The 24,567-nt window shown below is 38.4% G+C and overlaps 1 protein-coding gene across 6 annotated transcripts in view; it reads right to left on the bottom strand.

Annotated features, from left to right (window-relative positions):
- The window catches only part of PKHD1 (PKHD1 ciliary IPT domain containing fibrocystin/polyductin), a 471,355-nt gene that overhangs the window by 388,681 nt on the left and 58,107 nt on the right, over nucleotides 1-24,567 (bottom strand). For all 6 annotated transcript variants that reach the window (XM_027602298.2, XM_027602301.2, XM_027602300.2 and 3 more), the window contains 6 exons: nucleotides 13,528-13,658; nucleotides 11,444-11,579; nucleotides 6,965-7,160; nucleotides 6,183-6,250; nucleotides 3,174-4,781; nucleotides 1,034-1,177 (listed from right to left, as the gene is read on the bottom strand). In XM_027602298.2, coding sequence (XP_027458099.2) covers nucleotides 1,034-1,177; nucleotides 3,174-4,781; nucleotides 6,183-6,250; nucleotides 6,965-7,160; nucleotides 11,444-11,579; nucleotides 13,528-13,658 — 2,283 coding nt within the window. The remainder of the gene's footprint in view (nucleotides 1-1,033; nucleotides 1,178-3,173; nucleotides 4,782-6,182; nucleotides 6,251-6,964; nucleotides 7,161-11,443; nucleotides 11,580-13,527; nucleotides 13,659-24,567) is intronic.

The raw sequence follows: 24,567 nt of genomic DNA, 5'->3' as shown, positions 1-24,567 counted from the left end.
TTAAACAAGGATCATCTCTCTCTCTCTCTCTCTTCACTCTGCCTCCCTCCTTCCCTCCCTCCCCCTTCCACCTCCTTCCCCTTCTTGGCTAAAACGATCTAATGTAAACTGCCATCACCAATTACCCGTGGTGGAATTTTTGTCTAAGCTCAGATAAAGTGATGCTTTGATCACTTTGTAAATCCTTTACCCACATTCAAGTTGCAGACAGAAGTTAGGAATATAATTTAAAGCACTATTCTGAAAGCATGTGTACAAACGGTTTCTAAGCACATAGGTACAAAATCTATGATTATGCAAACAAGTTAATCAGCTGGCTAAGCTGATCCTCTAGTGATAATGGCAATTTCTTCCCTTTGACTTTTTTTCTGAAGCTCAGTGGGTAATTACCCACTATTAGAAAGCCCCATCATGGGACTATCAAAGCTTTGTACCTTTCTCTCTAACAAAGACATAGCTTCTTGTACCCCAATTTACATGATGCCTGTGATGCGTAAACCAATGAGAGATCATGGTATTCTACTGAGTAACTACCCAGGCATTACAGAATAAGAGGACAGTGTTCGTGTTGGCTCTCTTGCCTATGATAAGAATTCCAGAACTGGGCGCACCAGGGAAATATGCAAGAGAAATCCAGCTCGCTGATCTAATCCCTACCCTAGTACCTCCACTAAGCAGATGTTTTCAACAATTCCACCTCAGAACAACACCAAGAGATTGTTTGCTCCGTGATGTCTAAGGCTGTCATTAAAACAAATATTCAGAACTCACAATTACTTTCTCCATCATCATATGACAACCACCAAGAACACGGGTGATAATTTTCCATTGCCATTAATATGACAAAAGTTACTCTGAACCATTTTAATAGGCAGTCCCATCTAACATTTTAGATGGGGAATAGAGAAATCCTCTTCCCAAGAACACATAGAAAAATTGGGTGTCAATACAGCATTGATCACAAAAATGCAGTTAACCAAAGAATATCATTTTTATGTATACCCTTAAAAAAATATGTGGCATTTGTACAGACCATCCAGGGGCAGGACCAAGCAGCTGAAGGCTGACACTGTAGCATTAGCCAAGACCTGGCAGGGAGCACCACACACAGCAGCTGAGATGTTCCCTGGAGAAAATCCTGCTCCAAAAACATGCACAAGCCTTCCACCCAGGCAGCCTTCAAAACAAAATATAAGTTCATGATTACAAACGCAAATCTCTCTTTCTCTACTTAACTCAAAATTCAGATCCATGCTTTCTTGCTGCCCCTTCATTCTTTTTCTGCCCTCCAGAATCTAGCCAACTGGCTTTATGTTCCAATATCCTTAGCGTCTTCCCACTAAGCTCTGGCCTCCAGAGACTGGAGTCCTTGTTCTGTCAGATTCCAATCATATTCAACAATCTATACAAATGTAATGATTTTTATACAGAAAAGTCATGCTGATTTATCATTCTTAATTTTTTTTATACGAAAGAGTATACAATGAAAGTAAAATTTCCACTAAACAACTTAGCTCACTGCTTAGAGTTAGTCACGTTTGGTTTCTTGTGAATCCTTCCAGAATTTTTTAAGCATCTATATTTTTATACAAAGAAATTTTTTCTAGGGGCGCCTGGGTGGCTCAGTCAGTTAAGTGTCTGACTCTTGATCTCAGCTCAGGTCTTGATCTCATGGTCGTGAGTTCGACCTCCGCATTGGGCTCCATACTGGGCATGGAGCCTACTTAAAAAAAAAGAAAATCTTTCTATACATATTCTTCTACAACTTGATTTTTTCATTAAAGATACAGCATATACAATTTTCCAAGTATGTGTACATAGATGCATGCTACTTAGAATTCCATTATATGATTATGCCACAATTTATTTAGCAATTTTCCTATTGATTGATTCTTTTCTTATTTCTCCTCTCTCACTATAATTAATGGTGCCGAGGAATTGTACATTTATTTGCATAAAACTGCTGCAAACTGTTAGAAGTGGGATTTCCAGGTCAAAGGAAAAGTAAGGTTTTAGATGTGATGGATATTGCCAAATTTCTCTCCAAAAGAATGTTGTACCAGTTTACACTTCTGCCAGTAACGCAGGACAGCACCCGTCCCTGATGGGGACAAGTATGACAATTCTAAACAAACACCATGTTTTGCTTCAGTCTGAGAACCAAGAAAAAATGTAAATGTCACCTGGACTCTCAGAGATGTGGCAAACTCTAGTGCACACTGAGATGGAGTTCCAGTGTCTAACTGCCCTCAGGTCAAGTCTCGGTAGTTCTTACACCCACCTGACAAACCCAAGAAGAACACTTTGCTTAGGGTGTGTTTCATAGCCCTGCTCTCTCATCATAAAAATCATGGAATCATAGAAGGAAGGGGACCTAGGGGTCATCCAGCCCAAACCCCTTTATCAGTAGAAAATGTACCCCACTAAATTACTAACACACTCAGGACCAAAATCCCAATCCCTATAGCATTCCACCCAGCCAAGGCCAGACAAATTTGTTCTAAGAACTGGCTTGGCTAGCACTTCATCGGTGTTAAGATGCAGCTCCCTTAATTTCCCTGTACTTTCTGCATCACAGTCAAATTTGAGCGGTCTCAAGTGCAGTAGGGCTTTACCTGAACAGAAACCAAAGCCATCACTGGAAAAAAAGGCAAGGCAAATTTCAATATATCTATCTAAAGGGAGAAAACAGTTCAACCAATGTAATCATGCTACGCAACTGGCCTCTTAGTGCTGGGGTGTGGATTCATCTGTGAAATAATTCCAAAATGGTAAAAGTTAATGATATTTAATAAGTTTTAAATAATTCAGGCTGGCAGAGAGGTCTAAAAAAGAGGTGAAGGCACCTATGTACTACTTAGTTGATCAAATTACGAGCTCCTCCAGATGGAATTATGGAAGACACAAATTAAATCAGGTTAAGAAATCAAATTAAAATAAAATCACACTTACGGGATCTGCACAAATTCCTTGATTAAAAAAAAAAAAAGCCTCATACAGGGGGCATGCCAAAGACAAGTTTTAGGAGGAAACGTGGACTGTAGGAGGCCAATCAGGCTTCTCTCTCCTTCTGTCTTTCAGATTGCAGTTGATTTCCTACCTTTTAGAGTGGTAACAGTAGCTATTAATTCATTTACATAAAAAAAGAGGTCTGTCTTATTTGCTTGACTTACCAAAGTTCTCAGTCACTGCCGAAATAGTGACCGTGGATGTGAAGACCAGGACGGATGAGGCCCAGCCCCTCATGCGGTCGTACCCTCTGACTGGGTACTCCCCAGCAGGAAGGGATCTGACCACACACTGGAGAACCGTGTGGTTGCCAGAGACACCTGCACAGGGTGACATCCCAAGAAAAATGTCAACGTTCTCAGCTCCTGAGACCCGGGCCACCACAAAGGTTAAGACATCGTCAGTCTGAGAAATAGAGAGTAACTGTGGGGTGAAGGCACTGCTGTAACCAATGACTCCCATCTGGTATGAAAGTCCATCTACCTCAATGACCAGGCCCGCAGAGCCATTTCCTGCAGGAACAACGCACTGGATGAGCTCGGAGCTGATGCTCACTGTCAGGCAGGCCTGCTGGTCAATGAAAACTAATGTGCTGTTCTCTCCTCGCAGAGCTGCGCCCTCCATGGTCAAGAGGCTTCCGCCATGGATGCTGAAATTCTTGGGGAAATAATGAGACACTTGAGGCAAAATGTAGAAGTGTCTGGAAACATTGCCAAAACAAGCATATCCAATTCTTGTATGAAAAACAGATACATAGTGGAGTCCTGGGGTCAAGTCACTTATCCAGCATGCCACATGGCTTGCATTCAAGAAAGTTACAACACAGGGAAGGTGATTATCCACAAACACCATTGGCTCTTCTGCTGTGATGTCTAACTTCCGACCCCTAATCAGCACCATGGTCAGAGACCCACTGATGTTAGTGGTCAAGGAGTCCACCATGGGAGTTGTCTCTTCCTGCAAGAAAAGAGTGCAATTGCCCTGACACTCAGCGGGTAGCCCATTGACCAGGACTGTGATGTTCAGGGTGAAGGAAGCATCAGGCAAGTGGTCACCCACTCTGTTCATTTGACAGAGGACTGTCTGGTCCCCCAAGCTCAAAATCACACAAGTAAATGGACCTGAAAGGTCCACCCGAACTGACCTCTTCCTAGAGTTGAGAGCCAGCCCCCTCACTGTGAGTACAGTCCCGCCACAAGCAGACCCATGGGTCGGCAAGATGGCCATTATCTGGGGTGTTATCACAAATTGTTGGGGCACTGCCGACATGTTAGCAAACCCCATCTGCTTTTGACGAACTTGGAGAGGATAGATGCCCGCCTCCAAACTGTGAAGAGGAAAAGAGCACCCAGACAGGCTCATGTTGTTCCTTAATGACTGTGCCTCCAGATCACAGTTTAAGACCCCCAGAAGGATCACTGAGTTGGGGAGATTACTTCCTTCCACAGAGAGTTTCAGGCTGCTACTGGTCATTTCTCCTCGCACAGCAGTGACCACTGGTGTTGTTGCCGCTTCATACATGAAGGTAAAGCCCTTCCCCACCAGGCTGGGTAAGGGTCCTCGGGCAGAGGATACATTGCCAGCCCAGACCTCCACGGGGGCTGGGACAGCAGGAACAGCCATGTCAGGCAGCAGGGCAGCGGGCGGGGTCTCACACCAGATGATCGTGTCTGTTGAGTTCACGATGTCACAGGTCCGATTATCCACAAGCACCCAAACCAGAGTGCAGTCCCTGCTGAATCCTACTCCCGAGATGCTGAGGATGGTTCCACCTAAAGCATGAACATCGAAAACAAAACTTAAAAGTTGATATTCGGAACTAGAAACTCACAGCACCTGCGTAAACCCCAGTGCAATTTAAGTGGAAGGTGGGCTGTTAGCAAAACCTCAGCAACTTCATCTCACCTCATCAATGTTAAATTTGTGATCATTTTGTCAGGAGTTAGATGGGCTGAAATTCATGTAATAGTAAAACAGTGTCAATTGTTATATAGGGGAAGGATGTTTATAATACCTCAGACAAAATTTTCAAGTATATTTAAAGATCCTAGAAGCCACTTTGATCAATGTAGACACTAATGAAAAATCTTATTTCTGGAAGTGTTCTTGTCACTGCTATGTTATCTGGCATGTTAATCTGTAATAATATTTTATATAATTATTATGTAGAGAGAGTATATGTATAATGTCTATGTTAATGGAAAATCAAATTCCTTAGTCTTCTTGTCATTTGCCATATGATCTCACATATTATTCCCTATTATTCTATATGTTATGATGTAGAGTATATGTAGATTGTTCTGTATATATTCAACTTATACACTGATAAAAATTCCAACTTGTTGAAGTCTTATACTTACCTTCTCTATTATTCTATGTGATAGTCCAATAGTCCATATATCATGTAGGCATATCTCCGTGTGTGTGCACGTGTGTGTTTTGAGACATCTCAAGAGCCATTGAAATATTGAAACATGCTTGTGATCCTGCTACTATATTCCTAGATTTTGTCTCTCTAGTTGAGGGACAAGCAAGCTCCATCTTCAGAACAGGGGTTGGAGCAAGGTACCTCATATCATGACCAAACTTGCAGTCTAGGCAAGCAACTTTCAAAAGGATTTTACTATACTCAAAAAAGATAAAGCACTATTGCATACACTATCACAATGATTATTCGCATACAGATTATAGCTTTCAATTTTTTTCTAAAAATGAATAGTTTTCCAGATTTTTGTCTTATCCTTATATCTCCCATACTGACATTTGTGTTTCTAACTCCTTCTGGGTCCTTATCTGCATCCCCAGAGGAAAGTGAGGACACCAGACTCATTCCTTCTCTCCTTGCACCTCCAGTATCTAAAAGGATAACATAGGATGCTCTTCCCTTTTTTTTCTAATATCCTCTAGAGATGTGCTATCCATTGGGTGTTTCAGCCTCTTCTCATCAGACAAACAAAACCAGGCACATCTTGTCATAAATTTTGTCAATTTCCTGAGGTGACTGGGGCTCACTGGTTTCCACACCCTTCAAAGTACACCCCTCAATTCCCAGAGCACAAGGGAAGCTCCTCTCCCTGATGTCCCATCTCTGGTCTCACTGGTTCAAATCCAGGAACAGAACGTGAATATCCAGTGAGCAGACCTGCTGAATAAATGATATGAGAACCACTCACCCAGAAGGGACCCACAGCAAGGTTCAATGCTGAAAACTTCTGTGATGTACTGGATGTGAAGATCAACCCTGCAGAGAATGGGGAGATTGTTATAAAATAACTGAGTCAGAAAGAGAGAAAGGAAGGAACAAGACAGAGAGACATTGGTATCGGGGAGAGAAGAACAGACACAGGGAGCAGTGAGGGAGAGCAGGTGTGAATGGCCCTGTCTCCCAGAGAAGAAAGGACACAATGGGGAGAAAATGTTGTGTGGGACATTTTCCTGGGCCAGTATCATGTGGTGGCGTCAGCCCCATACAGTTTAGGTAACTTTCTGGAATGAGGAGAGGGAACTTCTGGAGAAATACTAGGCAGAGAGACGTTGGAGCAAAGAGGATCTGAGCACAGCTTGGGCAATAATTGTAAGCCATTTATTCAAAGCCCCAGACACAATCTTATTAAAGGTCTTATTTAGTCACAGACTCTAATTAAAGCACAGAATATACCCCCAACATATATAAATGCTCACCGCACCCCCACCTTAACCAAAAGCCATGACATCTTAGTTCCAGAAAGTCTCTCTTCCCCAACTAATAAGCCAAACATTGCCCTTGGATGGGTCTTGAGAGTGAATCATCTGGGAGGGTCTCTGAGATTTCTTCAAATTGTATGATTCGCATGCGTTTATCACCTAACTTCAGAAGAAGGGGGGAAAGTGAAGACCTAAGTCAAAGCCAGAATTCCTCAACTGAATCCCTAGACCATGAAAGAGACCTAAAACGAATGGCAAACGTCCACCTCACCTTCGTGAGCGGATGCTGACCCCATTGATGGAGACTAAGAGCCGATGGAGGCCGGCGGGCAGCGGGGGCAGCACCACCTCTAGGCCCTGAGGCATTTGCACGTGAGCTGGAGCCACAGTGTCCTGAACGTGAACTTCCACATCCAAATCGGTGTAGTTCACCAGAAGTGCCATTCTGATGAAAAGGGTCTCACCTCCTGCGTTGAAAAGAATCCATTAGCCTCTGCGATGTGGTTTTGTGACCTCAACCACTTATGCAATCTAAACCTATCTTTCAGGATTAAATACGTGGTCAGCCCTGTGCATACCACTCTAACTGAACATTTCAATGCCAGTCAAATTTTTTTCATGAAACTTCTAGTAACTCTCAGAATAATTGAGCCACTGCCTACAATCTCAAGGCATAAAAAGCAAAATTGTCAGGACTATTGTACTCCAGAGGCACTAATTTAACTCCATGCAAAAGCAAATCAAGACGCAAAGATAAATCGAGAAGTAGTGTGGGGGGCTGATGGTCTTCACAACCAGCACCCAGCACCCCAAGTCTTTTTTTAAAAGATTTATTTATTTTTGAGCGAGAGAGCGTGCATGCATGCGCATGAGTGGGGGGAGGGGAAGAGGGAGAGAGAGAACCCTCAAACAGACTCCCCACTGTGTATGGAGCCCGATGTGGGGCTCAATCCCAGGATCCTGAGATCATGACCTGAGCCAAAACCAAGAGTCGGACACTTAACCCCCAAGTCCTTTTCTTTAACTTCCTCTTTGCTGCTGACAGAAGTCTAAAGCTATACTTCATGTACATTGAACCCCTTAATAATGCTGTGTAGGAGTGCAGTACCACAGAGTGCGCTGACCACTTTCACACGTGGCATCCCATTTCCTCCTCACACTGTCCTCATGACATAGGCAGAGCAGTTAGGAGCACTGGCATTCAGCTTTTGAGGAAAGTAAGGCCCAGCAGCCAATGTTTAATAGCTACTTAAGGGAAATATCAAGGCCTAAGCCCAGTCCTCTCTTACATTTCATTGCCTTTTTAGTTTAATTAGCAACTTTACTAAAATGCCATGTATGGTATCAACACTTTAACTCAATTCCTTTTACCTTAAATAGTTACTGAGTACCAAGAAGATGCCACAAAGGGAATAAAAATAAGTTAAACACAGACCTTGCCTTCAAAGAGACTTCAAAGTTAGTAAAATAGGTGTTAAAATAGCTTCGGTACAAGACACGCTGTATGAGGTGAAAATCAAGCAGTGGGTTTGTTCAAACCACACAAGCATTCTGAATATCAAGAAAGACCTCATGGACAAGATGGCGCTTGAAATTTTATTTGAAAAATAAGTCCCAAGAGGAAGTGATAAACAGTAGGGGGTTTACAATTCAATTCTAAAAACTTCACAGTTTTATCCAAAGTCTTTTGTAGCACTTTCTCATTTAACCCTCCAGTGGCTTGGAGAGAAGGAAAGAGAATTGGGTGACTTTCTGGAAGACCAGATACATGTACATAGTCAGGGACTCTATGGGATTAGGTCAGGTTGATAGTGGGTATATGGCTGAAGACCAAGAAAGAAATCCTAAGAGGTTTTTACCTAATTCAGTAGACAGCAGGGCCCTCCAATGGTTTCTAAGCAAGAAAATGATGTGATTGAAGCTTTCTTCCAGTCTATTAACTTAATTGGAGAGACAGGGGAGGAGAAATCCAGTCTTCAGACAACGGAGTCTCAACAAGAGCCAGAAATCAAGCATGCAATGGCAAAAGTGGAAATAAATACATGTACCTCTCCTGTGTCTCACAGAGACTCAGCTCAGGCTAAAGCATGTCTAAAACTCCTTTAGCTGCTAACGTTTGAGAACTACAGAGTTGGCATCTACAGAATAGCACAGTCCATTAGGTGAGGAGGAGAAGAGCCTACTTGAAAGAGAAAAGTCAAACACAAGGGGTTGTGGGGTGTTGGGATGACTGACTCTAGGTTCAAATCCTTGCTCTGCCATTTTCCTATCTCTGTGAGTCTGGATGACTTACTTTGGGCTCTCAAAGCCTTGGATTTTCCATCAGTAAGATGGTAAGCCCACCTTACTGTAAGGATTAAGTTAGACATCCTAGGACAGTCTCTGGTACAGTACATCATTCAAAAGCCCTCCATTAACTTCATTTTCTTTCTTGCTCCACACCCTCTTTACTTCTTCATGCCTTCCCAACTTCATTTCTACTGTGAAGTCTGAAACCTCAGTGTATTGACTTTGAAGGGTTTCAGGGCTGAACAAGAAAAAAGACATGACAATGAGGTGGCAAGAGCACAAAAAAATGAGTTTTATATGGGTAGTGCTTTGACAGGTTTGCATGGCTACCAAAATCTCACAGCATGAGACCTTCCACAGGCAACATTAGGAGACCACCACCCAGAAGGGTAGGAAGGCAAGGGAACTCCCTGGGATGAGGGAGAGGGGGCTATGTGTTTAGATGATGTCACTCAGCAGTAGTCTCTGGCTTGGAGACCTCCAAAGGGCATCAGTGGCTTACAGTCTTTTATAGCCCCCAAGTTTATCTTATCTATCGCTAACAGAGGTTGGATACAGTTTTGCAGGGTATGCAAAATGGCAGGCTCCAAAAGGCTAAAAATCTGGGGTTTTATTGGGGGGGTTCATATTTTAAATAATTGGTTATGTAAAAATTTGAGTTTGACATTGGCATGTTTTTGAGCAAATGGGTCCCAGCCTGCTGTCAAGTAGTAAACAACATAGGGCCAATAGACACAGGACATCTTTGGCTTATCTATATAACACTCAGCATCTGGCAGAATGATGCCATTCACTCCACAAAGCATTTGTTGAGTACATACTCCATGTTGGTTCCTAGATTCAATTACTTTTACCTAGTTTACCTCCAATTTTCACAGTAACCTTGAAAGAATTATTCCCACCTAGCAGGTAGAGACACTAAAGATGAAGGAATTCAACTATCTTGCCCAAGGAGTGGCTGAGCTTGGATTCATTCAGATCCAGTACTGCCTAACCACAAAAACCACATGCATGGTTCTGCACATTAGGTTCATCCTCCCCCTCCCCTATCCCTCTTCCTCTCTTTCTTCAATTTCATCTTGGCTTCACTGTTACCATCAACATCATCATCTCCTGGGTGGAGATTTATAGCATTCCAACTATAAAGGAGACTTTCCCAGTAGGCTGCCACTCTTTGGGGATTTTATAACATGTTCTTCCTTATTCTCCCTGTAGAAAGATTTAAATGCAAGTGGAAATTCTGCAAATCATGCATCATGTTGTAAATATCAATAACATGAACTCCTTGGGTTCTTGTTCTATTGTCAAGCTAATCCTAGATGCCTCTGAGGCACTGATGTAATGTACTAATTCTTTTCATCATAGATAGGAAATTGTATTAAAAGCCAAAATCTTGGAATCTGAATAGAACACAGAACTCCCTCCTCTCTTTCCTATTTCGTTGGGAAGACTCTTATACCACCAAGGAATTTTACACACTTTGGTCACCTGAGGCATCAAATTCTTCTTCTGCACTAACTGAGCTGAACAATATTGAGAAGCTAAAGGACATGTCCCTTTATTTATGTGCTCTTGAGCAATGGAAAATGAAAATAGTACCAGAAAAATTGAATCCAAGTTTTTTCTTTGGGAAATGTGTTGGCCTTTTATAATAAATCCTTAGATATGGCTGCCATAAACTCTCTCTTATCTGGCATTCAGTTACCCAGAAAGACATGTTACCTGGTACTTTTCTAAATTGATATGGTATGACATAATAATAAATTGTTACAAGCTCATCCTATCATATCATCTGAGTTATCAATGAAAGATTAAATTGTTTCAGGTAGTTCTATGCTAAACAATTCCTTCTTTTTATACACAGTATGTCTCAAGGAATAAGAATTCTTGGTTAATCAGAACACCTTCTTCTCTAATCATATCAAATAGCTACTGCAATAGAACCTGATGCCAAAAAAAAATGGTATTTTACAGCAAACTATGAATGGTTAACTGCTTAGAATCTGCAACCAGACTGCTTGGGTTCAAATCACAGCTCTGTTACTTACTAAAGGTAACATCTTAGATAAGTTATTTCAGTTCCCTGTTCCTTAGTTTCTTAACCTATAAACTTAAAATAATAATCTTATAAATTAATGGCAGGGATTAAAGTCTATTACATGTCTGTGCTATCACTGGCATATAGCAGGTGCTCAATAAGTATATATTGAATTGTTACCTTTGAATTCTCATGTCATTTTCATGATGGAAATGGTCCCAATTTTATAGAGGAAAAAAATAGATATAAGAAGATTTACTCAGTGATGGCTAAAATGAAAATTGCAGTGTTCCAGTTTCCAGAAAAATAATTTCCATTCAAAATATAATGCTATCTTCGATATAATTAAGAGACCATTGTTTGCCTTCTTTATAGGATCAATGGTCTAAAAATAAAAAGATGTTGCAGTATCATGTATTTTACCTGCTATGTTGCTCCTGTTTCTGCTCAGAGACATGATCACTGGATTTAAAGAGGAGACATATGTAAATGCCATAGGAAGAACTGCAGAATGGTTCCCTGTAACCACAGTCAAATTCACAATGGGTCCATCTTTCCCCTGAAAAATCAGTTTTTAAAATCAAACCTCTGTAAATAAGACTGACTTGAGAGAAGTCCATATAGAATTAGTTTAAAAGGTTAATTTCAAGAAAATTATTTTTTTAAGTATATTGCTACTTTCAAGTCTCTCACTCTCTCTCTTTCCCTTTCTCACACACTCACACATACAGTGACAATTACTTAGAATAGGCAAGTGTGGCATCCAACTGATTAAAGAGTAAATAAGAATGATATGCAATTAGCACATCAGTTGGTTCTGCAAAAAAAATGGCAATTTCAAACATATCTATACCTAGCTAAACTATCCATCAGGTGTAATAATATTTTCAGACATGGAAATACTCAGAAAACTTCCCTCCCACATATTCTTTCCTAGGATGTTTCTTTAGGCTATGGTCTCATAACATAAACAACAGCCAAAAAAGAAGATATGAACTCCAAAAGACAGTGAATCTACCCAGAAGAGCAATCAAGGGAAGTGCTAGGATGAAATCTGTAGAATAAACCAAGAAAATACCAAGTTAGATTGAAGCAGGAGAACAGAGAGCTTCAAGGAAAAAAAGTAATTGATGTGATGAGATTTTTTTTAAGATAGAGGATTTTTATTATGAGGAAAACATATTAGGAAAAAGAATTAGAATCTCTAAGGAAAAAAACTATAAAATAAAAAATATATTACCTGATTCTGCCCACATCATTAAAATAGTTATAATAATGTAAACATAGTTTATTGATTTAAAAAGAAATGGTACTGTAACTACATTCAAAAAATTAAAAGTAGTTGTTTCAAAAAAGGGAACTTGAAGAAGGGTGCAAAGAGGTAAGAGAGCAGGATTGTTTTACTATTTTCCTTTTAATCTTTGCATGTATTACTTGGATCAAAATTTAAAGTTTGTTTTTTAATGCTTATTCTCTCTAGCAAAAAAAATCTGAACCATGCAAATTTTACCAAAAGAAATTTCAGATAAGAGGATACTACATATCAAAAGCTTTAGATTCATTTATCCTGAGAAAAAATAAATATGCTCCAAAATGTAGTGGGATGATCAAATTTCTGTTGTTTAAAATAGGATATTTTGAAAATTATCTTAATGTCCAATAATAGGGAAGAGTTAAACAAATTACTGTACAACTATATATTGGAATTCCATACAGTTTATATGTAAATGTGAACATTTCACAATATTTGAATAACTAGATAAGATAAAAATGTAGGGCCAGAGATCAAAGATGATTCTGAAATTTCTCTCCCAGGGGTCTCTATCTGTTCAGTAAACACTCATCCTTCAGGGTCATGAACGTGCTGAGAATGTTGATGACACTGAACTGTGAATAGATAGTTCAACTTCCACTGTGAGCATGACTCTCACCAGCAGAACCAGGGAAGAATGTGGACTCAAATCTCCTAGTAGGCTATGAGATAGCACTAACTGAAGAAGAAAGGGAAAGCTCAGGGACTTGTTTTTAAGGGAAAAAAGAAGCATAAGAGAATAATTAGGAAGACATTTTACAGGAACCAGACATTCTAGAAGTTTCTAAGTCCCACCATTTATATCCATGCCAGAAAACAAAAGTGCTAGTGAAAACTAAGTTATTGTTGCTTGCTTAAGAGAGAAATGAGATGATAATATATGTAAGTTTTGCAAATCAATACCCAGAATATGCACTAGATAAATCCATTTATTCTGTGGCATTATTATTCACTGAGAGTATGAACTGGGACTGCCTGATTGTGTTCTTTTAAAAGAAATCAACTGATGTTAATTGCAAGCCCCACTGGTGGAGTCAGCCTCCCACTTTATTGCAAGATAGGCAATATCACCAATATTAGCATACTCTCATGATGAAAAGGTCATGTTGGTTAATTAAGTTCTAAAAAAGATTTGTGAAAACCCTTACACTACACATTAGTAATGGCCACCCACGTGAGAGGAGATTCCACTTACTCTGGGTGGAACTTTGCATTGAATTCTTCGTGAACTTCGTGTGGTGATGTTGATGGCACAAGACCGAGATCCAAATAATACCAGGCTCACATCTTCCAAACCAGAGCCTTGGATGGTGGCCCAGAGCCCTCCTGCAATAAATAAAGCATTTTCAGATGGAATGAAGAGCCATACAGGTAGACAAAAATTAATTGTCCACAAGAGAGAGAAAATGAAATTAAAATATGAAGCTCCTTAGTCAAAACACAAATCCTGCTCAAACTGCAGAAAAAGACTGATGCTAAATATATAAACTACTAGATAAACAGGGAGAAATGGTAAGTAGAAGGCAGAGAGAAGGAGTAACACATCCTGGAGATATTTAAAAATAAAACATAGATAAATGCTGCCAACAGTCAGGGAAGTAAAGTAGATGGTCTCTGAAAACTCTTCCTGCCCTAGAGTTTTAAATATCATCCCTGCCAATCCTATAGAACTTATTCTCTTTCTGAGATATCAAGTATAAGAGAGCATCATGGTACAAAGTGCTGGGGCCCAAAGTCAGGGCCACAGATCACTCTGCCACTTAAAGCAGACCATTTGTAACATTGACCCTGAGTTCACTGGTTCTCACTCCCTCATCTTTAAATGACAGCCTTAACCCTTCCAGCTTCATGATTTGATACCACAAATACTAGGTTCTAGCCTCCATGATGCTGTAGAGGTGACTGACATCACCTTCCACCGCCATCAGGATTTCTGTACTAACCACTGAAAAACAAACACAGAAACTTCTGTCTCCTTGCTGTAGACATCGGTATGAAGAGACATGGCACTAATCGTAGTGATATTATGCCACACATTTGGAGGACCAGCACTTGATCAAGCTAACAAATAGAAATCTCATTTATTATTCCTGTGGGCAATGATTCCAGTCTGCCATCTCCCCAGATGGGGATACAAGAGAGGCAAGGAGGCCACCAAACAGGGAGACACATACACCTTGAGAGTGGGAAGTGGGTGCAGGAACAAGGTTATCTTCCCCAAGCATGTTAGGGTGAGACAGCAGAACTTATCCAACCTGATGAACACCTTTCAGGAGAATGTGACTGGGTGGAATTATACCCTGAAGTTAAATATATGAACTTGCCCTGAAGATTCAGGGCAAACTGAAGAAAAGAGCCAATTTACAATAGTAACATAAAAGATACAATATCTGAAAACAATGTTGACAAGAAATATTCAAGAACATGAAGAATTTGAAGAAACCTTTGAAATGCTACTGTGGAACTTAATAGATGGATTAAAACTTAAATTTAAAAAAACTAAAATAAATAGGTAGAAAAAAATGAACCTCATGAAGGTAGCATATCTTTCAAAATAAACTGAGGCATCAATACAATCCCAATAAAAATACAAAGAGGATTTTTTATTTAACTTAGACAAGCTGATTTTAAAATATAAAAAAAATAACAGCAATAGACAAAATACAAAATTTGAAAAATAAGACCAAAGGGGTCTTCTGTCAGACATTAAAGTATCTTATAAAACTACTATAATTAAAATGTAAAAAATGCAATAATAAAACATGCACATTCAGACAGATCACTGAAACAGAATAGGAAGTTTAGAAATAAACCCAGAAAAGTAAGAGGCTATAGGAAATGATAAATGTGGCATTTCGTATAAGTGAAAAATAGATGAATTTTCTAATAAGTAAAATAAGTGAATAGTATTGAAAAAATTAAATCTGATCTCCTACCTCACATCCTCACCAAAATAAATTCCAAAGTGATCAAATATTTAAACTTTTATTTTAAAAAAAGAAAACATTAAAAGAAAGAGAAGGCAATATGGGAAAACTTATTTTTATATAATTTCAGAGAGGCAAAGCCCATTCTAAGTATTTTATAAATCCCAAAGCCATAAAAGAAAGATTGATACACTTACCGCATAGACACATCTCCAAAGGTAAGGGAAACAAAGGCAGAAATGAACTATTGGGATTTCATTAAGATAAAAAGCTTTTGCACAGCAAAGGAAACAAAACCAAAGACAACCAACAACAGAATGGCAGAAGATATTTGCAAATGACATAACAGAGAAAGGCCTAGTATCCAAAATCTATAAAGAACTTATCAAACTCAACACCCAAAGAATAAATAATCCAATCAAGAAACGGGCAGAAGACATGAACAGATATTTCTGCAAAGAAGACATCCAAATGGCCAACAGACACATGAAAAAGTGCTCAACATCACTTGGCATCAGGGAAATACGAACCAAAACCATGAGATACCACCTCACAGCAGTCAGAATGGCTAAAATTAACAAGTCAGGAAATGACAGATGTTGGCAAGGATGCAGAGAAAGGAGAACCCTCCTACACTGTTGGTGGGAATGCAAGCTGGTGCAGCCACTCTGGAAAGCAGCAGGAAGGTTCCTCAGAGTTGAAAATAGAGCAACCCTACAACCCAGCAATTGCACTCCTGGATATTTACCCCAAAGATACAAATGTAGTGATCCAAAGGGGCACCTGCACCCCAATGTTTATAGTAACAATGTCCACAGTAGCAAAACTATGGAAAGAGCCCAGATGTCCATTGACAGATGAATGGATAAAGAAGATGTGAGATACACACACACACACACACACACACACACACACACACACACACACACAGAGGAATATTACGCAGCCATCAGAAAATGAAATCTTGCCATTTGCAATGATGTGGATGAATTAGAGGGTATTATGCTAAGCAAAATAAGTCAATCAGAGAAAGACAAGTACCATATGATCTCACTGCTATGTGGAATTTGAGAAACAAGGCAGAGGATCGTAGGGGAAGAGAGGAAAAAATGAAACAAGACAAAACCAGAGAGGGAGACAAACCATAATAGACTCTTAATCTCAGGAAACTCCAGGGTTGCTGGAGGGGAGAGGTGTAGGGGGATGAGGTTGCTAGGTGATGGACATTGGGGAGGATATGTGTTGTGGTGAGCGCTGTGTGTTGTGTAAGACTGATGAATTACAGACCTGTACCTCTGAAACAAATAATACATTATATGTTAATAATAAAAAAATGAATTACAAAAATAATAAACAAGTAGACAAACATATAAAGGGCTTACATCCACAATATATTTAAAAAGCTCTTAAAATCAGTAAGAAAGAAAAATAATCCAATTGAAAAAAAGTGGGCTAAGGAGATGGACAGGTGACTGAAAAGAAAATACGATGCTTCTTAAACTTATGAAAAGATATTTAATTTCTCTCTTAGCAAAGTAAATGCAAAGTAAAACTACAATGAAATGTTATTTTTCTTCCATAAAATAGGCAAATATCAAAAAGTTTGGTAACACATTGTGTTAGTAAGATGTGGTAAGTATATAGTCATATATATTGCTACACAGACAATAAACTATAAAACCTCTGAAGAGAATATTTTGGTATTGTCAAAATTTTAAATGTGCATAACCTCTTGACTCAGCAATTCCACTTCTAAGATGTTATACTACTATTTTTTCACATATACGCAAAATTGAACAACGGCATATCCACATACAAAAGAATGAAGTTGGACCCTGTTTTAGGTTGAAATGTTTCCCCCAAAATTCATATTTTGAAGTCCCACCTGCCAAATACCTCAAAAGGTGACCTAATTTGGGAAGAGGGTCATTGCAGCTGTAATCAGTTAAGATGAAGTCATACTGGAGTGTGGGCCTCAATCCAATATGACTAATATCCTCATAAAAAGGAATAATTTGGACACAGAAAAGATACAGGGAGAACACCAAGTGAAGATGGAAGAGAAGATCAGGGTGATGTTTCCCCAAGCCAAGGAACACCAAAGATTGCCAGCAAACCACCAAAGGCTAAGGGAGAGGCACAAAACAGATTCTCCTTCATAGGCTGGTTCAGAAGGAATCAACTTGGTCGACACCTTGATCCTTGACTTCTGGCCTCCAGAACTGTGAGACAGTAAATTTCTGTTGTTTAAGCCGTCCGGTTTCTGGTACCTGGATAAGCAGCCCTAGAAAATTAAGACAGACCCCTACCTCACACCATAAGCAAAAATTAAAATAAATGAAATACCTAAATGCAAAAGCTAAAACTATAAAACTCTCAGGAAAAAATATGCATAAATCCTAGTGACATTGGATTAGGCAATTATTTCTTAGATATGACAACAAAGCATAAGTACCAACAAGAATAGGACAAACTAGACTTCACCAAAATTAAAAACCACAAACCATGCTGCACAAACCATGAGAGAGATAAGCAAGAGAAAAAAGGATTAGAGAAGATCTATAAAAACAACCACAAAACAAGTAACAAAAAGGCAATAAATACATACTTATCTATAATTACTTTGAATGTAAATGAACTAAATGCTCCAATCAAAATACATAGGGTGACGGAATGGATAAAAAATTTAAGACCCATCTATAAGTTGCCTACAAGAGACTCATTTCAGATCTAAAGACCCATATAGATTGAAAGTGAGGAGATACAGAAACATTTTCCATGCAAATGGATGTCAAAAGAAAGCCGGGGTAGCAATACTTATATCAGAAAAAATAGACTTTAAGAGAAAAACTGTAACAAGAGACAAAGAAGGACACTATATAATAATAAAGGGGAAAATCCAACAAGAAGATATAACAATTGTAATTATTTATGCACCAACATAGGAACACCCAAATACATAAACAGTTAATAACAATCATAAAGGAAATAATAGATACAAATACAATAACAGTAGGGCATTTTAATAGCTCACTTATGTCAATGGACAGATCATCCAGAAAACCAATGAGGAAGCAGTGTCTTTGGAGGACATATGGGACCATATAGATCTAACGGACATATTCAGAACATTCCATCCTAAAACAGCAGAATACACATTCTTTTCAAGTACATGTGGAACATTCTCCAGAATATATCACACAATAGGCCATAAAACAAATCTCAATAAATCCAAAAAGATCGAAGTCATACCATGCATCTTTTCTGACCACAACACTATGAAACCGGAAATAAATCACAAGAAAAAATCTGGAAAGACCACAAATACATGGAGGCTAAATAACATGTTACTAAACAATGAATGGGTCAACCAAGAAATCAAAGAAGAAATCAAAAATTACAAATGAAAATGAAAACACAATGGTCCAAAATCTTTGGGATGCAACAAAAGCAGTTCTAAGAGGGAAGTTTACAGAAATACAGGCCTACCTCAAGAAGCAAGAAAAATCTCAAATTAACAACCTACCCTGACATCTAAAGGAGCTAGACAAAGAACAAACAAAACCCAAAACCAGCAGAATGAAGGAAATAATAAAGATTAGAGCAGAAATAAAGGAAATAGACACAAACAAATATAAAACACAATAGAACAGATCAACGAAACCGGGAGTTGGTTCTTTGAAAAGATTGATCAAATTGATAAACCTGTAGCCCGACTTGTCAAAACAGAAAGAGAGAGGACTCAAATCAGCAAAATCATAAATAAAAGAGGAGAAATAAAAACCGACAACACAGAAATACAAAGAATTGGAAAAGAATATTATAAAAAAATTATATGCCAATTACTGGACAATTTAGACAGAATTGATAAGTTCCTAGAAATATATAACCTACCAAAACTGAAGCATGAAGAAACAGAAAACTTGAAGAGCCCAATTACCAGCAATGAAATTGAATCAGTAATCAAAAAATTCCCAAAAAACGAAAGTCCAGGACCAGATGGCTTCACAGGAGAATTCTACCAAACATTTATAGAAGAGTTTATCCCTATTCTCAAACTATTCCAAAAAATAGAAGATGAAAGAAAGCTTCCAAATTCATTCTATGAGGCCAGCATTACCCTGATACCAAAACCAGACAAAGATACCACAAAAAAAGAGAACTAGAGGCCAATATTCTGGATGAACATAGGTGCGAAAATCCTCAATAAAATATTAGCAAACTGCATACAAAAGTACATTAAAAATATTCACCATGATCAAGTGGTACTTATTTCTGGGATGCAAGGGTGGTTCAATATTTGCAAATCAATAAACATGATACATCATATCAAGAAGAGAAAGGATAAAAACAATATGATCATTTCAATAGATGCAGAAAAGGCATTTGACAAAGCACAACATCAACTTATGACAAAAACCCTCAACAAAGTTGGTTTAGAGGGTACATACCTCAACGTAAAAAAGGTTTATGTGAAAAACCTACAGCTAACATCATCCTCAATGGTGAAAAACTAAGAGTTTTTCTTGTAAGGTCAAGAACAAGGCAGGGATGTCCATTCTTGCCATTTTTATTCAACATAGTACCGGAAGCCCCAGCCACAGCTATCAGACAAAAGAAGGGAATAAAAGGCATCCAAATTGGCAATGAAGAAATAAAACGTTCACTATTTGCAGATGATATGATACTATATGTAGAAAATGCTAAACCCCACCAAAAAATTGCTAAAACTGATAAATGAACTCAGTAAAGTTGCAGGATACAAAATCAATGTACAGAAATCCATTGCATTTCTATACACTAATAATGTAGTAACAGAAAGAGAAATTTTTTAAAAATCCCATCTACAATCGCACCAAAATTAATAAAATAAATTTAACCAAATAGGTGAAAGAAATGTACTCTGAAAACATAATATATTGATGAAAGAAACTGAAGATGACACAAACGGAAAGACATTCCATGCTCATGGATTGGGAGAACAAAAATTGTTAAAACGTCCATACTACACAAAGCAATATACAGATTTAATGCAGTCCATATCAAAATACCAAAAGCATTTTTCACAGAACTAGAACAAACAATCCTAAAATTTGTATGGAACCAGAGAAGACCCTGAACAGCCAAAGCAATTTTGAAAAAGAGAAAGGAAACTGGAGGTACCACAATTCCAGATTTCAAGTTATATTACAAAGTTGTAGTAATCAAAACAGTATGGTACTAGCACAAAAAGAGACACATAGATCAAAGGAACAGAATAGAAATCCCAGAAATAAACCCACAATTATATGGTTAATTAATCTTCAACAAAAGAGACAAGAGAACGGAATGGGAAAAAGTCTCTTCCACAAATGGTGTTGGGAAAACTGGACAGCTACATGCAAAAGAATGAAAATGGCCCACACACTTAGAGCATACACAAAAATAAACTCAAAATGAATTAGGGACCTAAATGGAGACCTGAAACCATAAACATCCTAGAAGAGAGAACAGGCAGTCGTTTCTCTGACATTGGCTATAACACCTTTCCAGATGTTTCCTGAAGGAAACAAAAGCAAAATAAACTATTGGGGCTATGTCAAAATAAAAAGGTTCTGCATAGCAAGAAGCAACAAACAAAACTAAAAAAACAGCCTACTGAATGGGAGAAGATATTTACAAATGACATATCTGATAAAGGATTAGTATCCAAAATACATAAAGAACTTACTCAACTCAACACCATAAAGCAAATAATCTAATTTAAAAATGGGCAGAAGATATGAACAGACATTTCTCCAAAGAAGACATACAGATGGCCAACAGAAATATGAAAAGATGCTCAACATCTCTCATCATCAGGGAAATGGAAATCAAAACCATAATGCAATATCAACTCATACCTGTCAGAAGGGCTAAAATCAAAAACTCAAGAAACAAGTGTTCATGAGGATGTGGAGAAAACAGAACCCTCGTGCATTATTGATGGGAATGCAAACTGGTATAACTACTGTGGAAAACAGTATGGAGGTTCCTCAAAAATTAAAAATAGAACTACCCTACAATCAGTAATCACATTACTGAGTATTTACCCAAAGAATATGAAAATACTAATTCAAAGGGATATATGCACCCCTATGTTTATTGCAACATTATTTACAATAGTAAAATTATGGAAGTAACCCAAGTGTCCATCAATGGATAAAGAATGGATAAAAAAGATGGGAGATATATATATATATATATATGAGATATATCTCAGAATATTACTCAGCCATAAAAAATGAAATCTTGCCATTTACAACAACATGGATGGAGCTAAAGAGTATGTTGCTAAGTGAAATAAGCCAGTGAGAGAAAGTCAAATACCATATGATTTCACTCATATATAGTATTTAAGCAACAAAAAAATGAACAAAGGGGAAAAAAAGATAAACTAAAAAACAGACTCAACTATAGAGAATAAACAGATAGTTACCAGAGGGGAGGTGGGTGGGGGAATGAGTGAAATAGGTAAAGGGGATGAAGAGTACACTTATCATGATGAACACTAATATATAGAATTGTTGAATCATTATATTGTACACCTGAAATAATATAATACTGTATGTTAATTACACTGGAATTAAAATTTTTTAAAATTTAAAAACAACTTTTGTGCTCCAAAGAATACTATCAAGAAAATAAAAAGACAACCCACAAAATGGGAAAAAAATACTTGCAACTCATACATCTGATGAGACTCTTATCCACCATACATAAAGAACTCTTATAACTCAATAATAAAAGGACAAATAACCCAATTTTTTAAATGGCCAAAGGATTTGGATGAGCATTTCTCCAAAGATACACAAATGGTTAAGAAGGACATGAAAAGATGTTCAACACGATTAGTCATTAGGAAAATTCAAATCAAAATCACGATGATAATAGGTTCCAGTTCAAGATGGCAATGTAGGAAGGCTCTGAACTCACCTCCTCCACAGAACATACCAAATTACACCTCTGAATAGAACAATTCCTCCTGAAGAAGAACTGAGAGCTGACTGACCAGCTAGCTATTAAACAGCCAAAGACACAGAGAATGGCAACAGAAGAGTGACACATATGCAAAGACTGTAACAAGAACCCCCACCCCTGATGCTGCAAATGGCTGTGGTGAGGAATAGTACTGAAGGACCAGGAACAGATCCTTCTGTCCTTGGGAACACAAAAAAACCTGCAGTTTAAAGAGCAACTAGTATATAAAAGAGACAACACTAAAACTTTGCCAAGTGGTTGAGTTGCTGCCAGAAAGCTCTTCAGATCACAGGGACTGGAGAATGACACAGTTCACAATCCTATCCCACCATAAAAGCCTAGACCAGAGAAGGGTCTAGACACCGTAACTAGAATGTTCAGTCATCTTGGTGAGCTTATGACTTTAGCAAGCCCACGGTCCACGAGCTTACACCAACCACCCTGTGGCGCTAGGGCACAGAAAACAAGCTGTGGAGTTGTGGGGGGTTTTGTTTGTTTTAATTTATACTGTTTTATTGTATTTTTACTTTTTAAAATGTCTTGTCTTATTTTGTTTTTATTTTTTTCTTCGTTTTGTTCTTTTCTTTCTTGTTCTTTTTTTTCTCCTTTTTTTCTTTTTTTTCTTTTTTCTTTTTTCTTCTTTCATCTTATTTTTTAAATTTTATTATTATTTGTTTCTTTATTCTCTCTGTAAAAAGTCATGGTTTAAAAGAGTAACTAGCATATACATCCATAGCTCCAGTCAGCAAAAATACACACAGTCTGCCCAACTTCACAGAGAAGTAGCCATTTTGCCTAATCCATAGAAACAAACACAGAAAGTCATGCAAAATGGGGAGACAGAGGAATATGCTCCAAAAGAAAGAACAAGAAAAAAACAGTAAAAGAATTAAGTGAAACCAAAATAAGTAATATACCAGATAAAGAATTTAAAGTAATGATCACAAAGGTACTCACTAGGCTGGAGAAAAGAATGGAAAAACTTGCTGAGAGCTTCAATAAAGAGATAGAATATATTTTTAAAAACCAGTCAGAGTTGAATACTATAACTGAAATTAAAAAACACACTAGAGGGAATCAACAGATTACAGGATGCAGAAGAATGTATCAGTGATCTGGGAGACAAGGTAATGGAAAATTTCGGCTCAGGTCATGATCTCAGGGTCCTGGGATCAAGTCCCATGTCAGGCTCCGCACTCAGCAGGGAGTCTGCTTGAGGATTCTCTCTCTCTCTCTCCCTCTCCATCTCCCCCTCACACACTCTCTCTCTCTTAAGAAAAAAAAAAAACCCTTTCTAGGGTGCTTCTGCATATGGGCAAGTGGTGATTTCGAATGTTATTGATTACATTACTTTATGTATTCATTACATATAAAGCTATTCTGTAAATTCTTTGCTGGTAGGCCTCGATCTGGTTCTATTTAAACTCCCCATAGCAGCATTTCTCAAATTGAACTGTACTATTCCTAGAAATTGCCTGAGGATCCTGTTAAAGTGCAAATTGATTCAGGAGGTCTGAGTTGGAGGCTGAGACTCTGCATTTCTAACTCCCAGATGATGCAGATACTGCTAGTCCAGAACCACACTTTGAGTGCCAAGATCTTCAGCATCTAGCGCGGGGCTTTATAATGTTGACTGATTGATTGATTGATTGATTGATTGACACTGGTTGATACTAGGTAAGTGGCAGGGCAGAGGAAGGGTTAACAGGGTAAGTTTATAACCAGTAATTAGAAAAGTAGGAGCTAGAGCCTCTCTCTAGCTCCTTGCCTTTCCCCTTAGTCTTACTAAAAGCCCACTTGCACCCATCAGACACTACCCCTTCTCAGAGTCTTCCATCTTTTACTAAAGTATAGAAGGATGAAGTGCAATCCTCCTAGACAAATCCCTGCACTACACAACACTGGTACAGCATGCCCTGATAGGGTGACCAAATCATCCTGCTTTGCCTGGGACTTGCCAAGTTTTAGCACTGAGTTCCACATCCTCACTTTAAAACTAAAAAGTCTCATGTCCTGGAAAACCCCTCAGTCCCAAGAAAACAGAACAGTTGGCCACCCTGCCTGTGAAAAGCACTCTACAGAGGGGAAATGAAGATGACAAGGTCCCATGTGTGCACTTGAGGTGTGTGCAATCCAGTTGGTGGGGGGTGGAGAGGAGCTGAAGTGGGGTTTGTGTGACCTGAACCGCAAAGCCAACCTTCTAAGTAGATCAAAGCCACTTAAAAATCTCGGAAGAAGACACTATTTTAGGCCCTAAATTCAAACCAATAATTACTGAGTTCCTAAAGAATATGATCTTTCACCCCGAA

Source organism: Zalophus californianus, chromosome 7 (assembly GCF_009762305.2).
Source record: "Zalophus californianus isolate mZalCal1 chromosome 7, mZalCal1.pri.v2, whole genome shotgun sequence".
Taxonomy (NCBI): Eukaryota; Metazoa; Chordata; class Mammalia; order Carnivora; family Otariidae; genus Zalophus; species Zalophus californianus.
Note: the sequence above shows the minus strand (reverse complement) of the source record. Positions and strands in the feature narration are given on the sequence as shown.